The sequence below is a fragment of the Lingula anatina genome, chromosome 1, assembly GCF_051362555.1.
Source record: "Lingula anatina isolate TDL-2025a chromosome 1, LinAna3.0, whole genome shotgun sequence".
Lineage (NCBI taxonomy): Eukaryota > Metazoa > Brachiopoda > Lingulata > Lingulida > Lingulidae > Lingula > Lingula anatina.
In genome coordinates, this window is record NC_141767.1 from 3935890 (window position 1) to 3942005 (window position 6116).

The 6116-nt window shown below is 38.0% G+C and overlaps 1 protein-coding gene across 1 annotated transcript; it reads left to right on the forward strand.

Moving 5' to 3' along the window:
* Window positions 1-489: 489 nt before the first annotated feature.
* Window positions 490-5452, forward strand: LOC106172105 (neuropeptide CCHamide-1 receptor). Its single transcript, XM_087001982.1, has one exon. It carries the CDS (start codon window positions 804-806, stop codon window positions 2046-2048), a length of 1245 nt encoding a protein of 414 aa, XP_086858108.1. The 5' UTR covers window positions 490-803; the 3' UTR covers window positions 2049-5452.
* Window positions 5453-6116: the final 664 nt, after the last annotated feature.

Here is a 6116-nt window from a genome sequence, read left to right on the forward strand (position 1 = left end):
CAAAACTAAAGGATAATCTGTGTGAAGAGGCTGCTTTAAAAGTAAACTATTTTGAATTTAATTATTTTAAATGCATTTCTTAAAAAAGATAAAATACACAGGTTTATTTAACCAGGCGTGTAGCCAGCAATTTCTGAAAAAAAAAGAGGGCCTTCCCACCCAACTTGAGAAACTTAAAAAAAATCATTGCCTACTGTTCTAAGTTTACTTACATGTATATATCAAACAGTTGAAACCTAAGACAATGAAGTATTTATTTTTTATACAGTGAACCCTGTACAGAATGCTATAAATTTCATGTTCGTTTTACTTGAAATCCATACGTACATTACGCAAAACAGCCTGGATACCGAGAGCTTTTCTGCAAAAGATATCAACATCAATAAAAAGGCTGCCACTACGCTTTGTGGTCGAAATGTGAAAATGAATAGGCGCTTTTTACGCATGCCTTCTAAATGGGTTAGTCATTTCATAGCAGCAATCAGGTTCTGCCAATGATTGGCAACTTTCGTTTGTTATCGAAAATTACGCCGTCAGAGTAGCTGCTGCAAGCGAACGCGCTTGGAGTGTCGTGTTCACTTCTCACTTTGAAGTGCAAGTATTCTCTTTGTTCGTGACTGACAAATGTCAAAAAACACTCATGCCGTAGGTCTACCAACGGGAACTGTCTACACATTACCGGTACCACAGAAGTGAGCAGAGTATGAAAGGAAAGGTGATAATAGCAAGAGATAGTGACATAAGAGACTGTTGACGTTCGGTGGGCGGCATTAAACGGTCTATTCTGACGCTGATTGATCACCATGGCAGAGATTCTGATGGGTTTGAAAAATAAGGTATTGCTATGGAGCCATTTAAATGAAGAGACAGAGTCGTTGCACCTCAATCACACAAATGTTGCCGCCATGATCACTACTCCGGCCATGGAGGCTGACAACGAAACCTACACCGGAGACGACAGCGGTCTCCGCGCACAAGCCATCGCGGCCATTGTGGTCCCCATCATATTTGGACTTATATTCGTTGTTGGCATTTTTGGTAACGGAACCCTCATCTTCACAATTTTAAAAAACCAGTCATTGCGGAATGGACCGAACATTATGATTGTGAGTTTAGCTGCTGGTGACTTTCTCCTTATAGCTATATCGGTACCGTTTCTGGCGACTTCGTATACCTTTCCGTACTGGCCGTATGGGAACTTCATGTGTAAACTGACAGAATACCTTAGAATAGTAAGTTTGGGTATATCAGTATTCACTCTAATAACGCTGAGTGCTGACCGCTATATCGCCATCGTCAGCCCGGTTAAAATCCACAAGGCCAGCAATTATAGGAAAACGCTGATAATGGTGGCATCCACGTGGATCTTGTCGCTGGTGCTTGGAATCGTTACAGCAGTTTCCTTTGGTACCGTCACCGAAGACGGAGTAGAGGGTAGTGCATTAGAGCATTGTTACCCGTATGCGCAAGGCTGGCCCGATTGGTATCCCAAGTTTGACGTTCTGTTCAAATTTCTCGTGTACTTCACCCTCCCGGTTTTGATAATAGCGTATTTCTACATATCGATGGCCATTTCGCTGTTCCACAGCGCCGACCGTATGCCTGTGGAGGAATGCATGGACACCCGGAACACTAGCCATTACCGCAAACAAATAGAGGGGAGAAAGAAAGTTGCGAAAGTGGTTTTGTCTTTTGTGGTAATATTTATTTTATGTTGGCTGCCTCGCCATGCATACCTGATCTGGTTCCATGTCGACGAAAACGGGAACATGAACCTTTTCTGGTATGTTTTCAAAATCGTTGGGTTCTGCCTGGCTTTTATCAACTCTTGCGTCAACCCTCTGACTTTGTACATCTTAAGCAAGCAGTTCAGACGACATTATAACAGGAGCGTGTTCTGCTGCCGTCGATGTAAGAGACAGATTCCAAAAAACGGACAGAAATCCCAGAGTTCCTTGGGTTACCAGTTAACAACCGCCGATGGGAACGGCACAGGAGTCCTGGTGAGACGGTCCAGCACCAGCCTCACCGCTCTACAACACACTTGAACATCGAGGAGGACGAAGAAGAGGCGCTGGAACTGGAGATACGAACTCTGGGAGGGGGTAACTAAAGCTCTATTCTCATCAAGAGGTACATTTAAATAGACCGGTCCAGTTACAAACAATGCCAACTTAGTACACTGGCTTTCAAGTGAGCTAATCACCTAAACGGAACCCCCGTGCTCGACACAGCCAATTAATATACTTAGCAACAGGAAGGGGACTTGTAGAAAACCTGTGAAAGGTAGTAACCCCCAACCCCCCTGTAGCGTTATAACATCTTGGGACCTCTCAGATTGGACCGATGTAACGAAACCGAGAGTACGTGTAACAGAAAGTCCGCCAACCATTTTGTTATAATGGTTAGTAGGGTAAGCCGGACGTGAGAGGGTCAAAATCAAGGGTGAGGCTTATCTGAACAAATGAATGGGAATCGGACTCATGGGGGGACTCTCTGTTACGTTACACCGGTCCAGTTTAATGTACCACTCGAAGTGAAAAGGTCCCAAATCTATTGTAATTTGTAGATCGCAGTGACGGTTGTTCACTTTATAACATTCTGTGTTTAGGTGGTTGTGATTTGGCTGCGTAATTGAATAAAATTTAAAATAGAAATACTGCCATTTAAATGGGCACAAAATGTTAAATTGCCACGTGAATCACTTACTTAACGAACTTTGCTGGGGCAAGTGGTATTTTTCTCTTACTAACCATCCTTTGATACTCCTTACCTGTCACTTGCAATAACCATCTGGGGAGATTAAAAAGTCCTTAACTTACAGAATGTTTATTTTATTCAAATTTCGGTATCTTGTCTAGCTCAATTCTTTTACTGACTTTCCACGTGATTTAAAACTGTGACAAGATGGTTGACGGGAGACGAGAATCGTCAGGATGAGGTAATTTATTATTTTCATTTATTTATGTATTATAATTAATATTATTTTATGGCAAATACCTGTTAAAATATTATCAAAACGTTTAACTTGTTCCCAGAGATGTTCAAAAACAAGAAGCGGTTTTTATATTTAACGTGTGTTCAAAATCCTGCACTTTGTCAGTTCAATAGAAAGCTACATTGTTAAGATTTATGGTAGATATTGGAATCAATTTTCGCCCAAGTACATATGGACTGATGTGATATACGTCTCATTTATTGCTAGCACCTTGGTGATAATTGTTAAACGTTATAATGTTATCAATTCTCACAATATACTGGATTGAGTTTTACAATACAATACAATACATTTTATTTCGTGTCGGGTATAAATCGAAAGGAAACATTAGTTTTGCAGCTATTCATCGACTGAGTTAGGACAAACATTTCTACAAAAATGCAATATTTACACATTTTTAAGTCAAAAGGAAAGATGTTGTCTTTAAATTGTAATTAGGACCAATTCCACACCAGGGGTCTGTTTCACTGAAAGTATACAAAGAATTTAGCCAACTAAGACTTGTCTTACGAAAAATAAGCCTACCAAGACTTTCTTTTTGCCTACAAAGATGCGTTTACGCAAAGAGCATTAAAAGCCACTTTCCATGTGGTAACAATAGCCCAAAAAGATATATCAAATACAATTATTGAGGTCCACTCAAACTCAAAGACAAATATCACAAAATCGACATTCCGTAGTCATCTATTTGATTTTAGAAGTCTAAACTTAGCCCAAGAACGTAAGGCTTTCAATGAAGTATGGCTCCAGACATCTCTATATGAGGTAGACTGGAAGTTCTCTGGGTTTATTTTTATAATATGGTCCCTGGGGAGCTCCTTGCCCTCGGATCCACTAGCCCCCAGCAGGGGAAATTTTGCCTTTGTTGAATATACATTATTTTGGGAATTGTATAAGGGGAGGAGGATATATTGAGAACCATGCCTGTATACAGAGCACTATGTATTTATTGTACGTGATATGTTCTTGAAGCATATATTATGGTCTAAATGAAACTAAACAATAACAATCTATAATGTCGATATGTCAGGATATTATGACCTATGTTATAAGCATATTTATTTATTAGTTTGTTTGTTTGTTTGTTTGTTAATGGATATATAAAGTATTGAGGCAAAATGCCAAAAACGACCTTGTGAAGAATTTGTGCTCATAAATTGTCGCCTATGTCACTTACATTATGGAATTTGATTCAGAAATGCATGGTGTAATTAGCAGCATATATCGACTAGCCTCTAGGGGGTAACGTGTTTAAAATTAGATAGAGGTAATATAATTAGTGTGAAGTGCTAGGTGATAAGTCGACAGCTCATATATCTGGCGTTAACATCAGTATCTCACAATTATGGCACGGCCATATTTTAAAGTTTTGATTTAACGACTACCTTTGTTCCACTATGAATTTGTGTTTGCGTGTGTGTGTGTTTTATTGTTGTAAATAATCAAACCAAAACCTGCAACTACTTTATACGCACAAGTTGTGTAGCACAATAGTGATTATTAATACAGCACTTAGTCGACAGTGTTACAGCATCAGGTCTTTTTTTATTTCTTTTTTTTTTTTTTTTTTTTTTTTTTTGATAAAAAGGCCGCGAAGGCGAAGACGCAATGATCTTGATTTTGGACATTGTCATCTTGTCGTTTTTATGCCATGGCGTATATCTTTACAATTAGAAATCAATAGATAGAACGAATAATCATATCATACTTTTACATAGATTCAATGCAATGTTTGCCGTGTATCCTGAAGAAGATTAACGATGTTCTAATCGTTAACGGCAATGTTAATCTATATTCTGTTTGCATGTCGGCACTAAGCTATTATGGATACACGTTCTTGTTCATATAGATTCAAACCAGAATCAGAATTGTTCGAAGTACTTATTTTCGTAGCACAATAAACAAGATCACAAAAGCTAAAAGAAACAAATACTACATTCTTTATTATAGCATTCAGTAGTATGAAACTGGATTGGTTGAAAGAGGAAGATATCTTTGTTAAACGACACAGATTAACAATGGTTGATCTAAATTTGACGCAAAATTATGATATGGAATTTGTATTTTGTTCCATGAAAAATCTATCTTGAAGATTGTAAGATACTACCGTGACCACTTGGAAAATAAAAGATAAGATAACAGATTTTGTTATATTATTTGACGTGTTTCACTGAAAGATCTGGGGGTTATATGACCCAGTGCAATGTTTTGGAAATAACCTGTGGTGATAAAAATAGCTATACAGATCTTCGAGTGAGTAAAAACTATTGGAGCAAGTAAGATATGTATAAACAGTATGTTTAGTTGGTTCTATTACTTTCATCATTGTAAAACAAGACTGTTGAACTGCAAGGACAGTTCTTGTAGCATGACGTATGTCAATGGCAGGAGAGCAAAAGCTCAGATTTTCTATTGTGAATTTATTGTTTCTGTTACTAGAATAAAAGCCTTAAGATTTCAGTGCTTTTCTTTGATATATAGGCAAATCATTCGGTTTTTTCCCTTGGGCAAACCAAATCATTGGGTACCCGCGCTAAAGGCAATTTAAAACAAAATAATGAGCAGAACGTTTGGTAATTCTGTTACTAATCAAATCGTGTTTTAACCCTTTAGCACCGACAAAAAATGTTCACACAGTCATTACCAATTTTATTACCTAAGTGAAAAATAGAACTACAATAAGCTATTGACATATTAGTATAGTGTTTTCCTAGCCTCATGTGTAGTTATTTGATTTTGACACATTTTAAGTTATCGAGGTGGACTTATGGGAAGAGATATTGATCTTCATTGCGTTTGTCTTCAAGTAAATGAAGAAAGTGAACTTTCAAAACCGTAAACCAAATTGACGCCGAGAGCATTTCTTAAGAAAATGGCAGCTTTCTACAAAATTGTGGAACCAAATACAAGAGTGGTTTAAATGGGCGTATTTCTAGAATCTATTTCGATCATAATTCCAGTGTAGCCTACATTTTCCTGGACAAGAAACCCAGGAAACTTAACAGACAATCTTCTTCCTGTCAGTTTTTCGCTTGCATAGCCAAGAGCGTCCTACTTCTGCGTCTGATCCCAACGGCCTGGAAAACTGTTCTGGTACATTTACAAGCACTTTAAGACT

What these genes read in the sequence shown, in the direction of transcription:
- LOC106172105 (XM_087001982.1), top strand. Translation starts at nt 804, where the DNA reads ATGGCAGAGATTCTGATGGGTTTGAAAAATAAGGTATTGCTATGGAGC.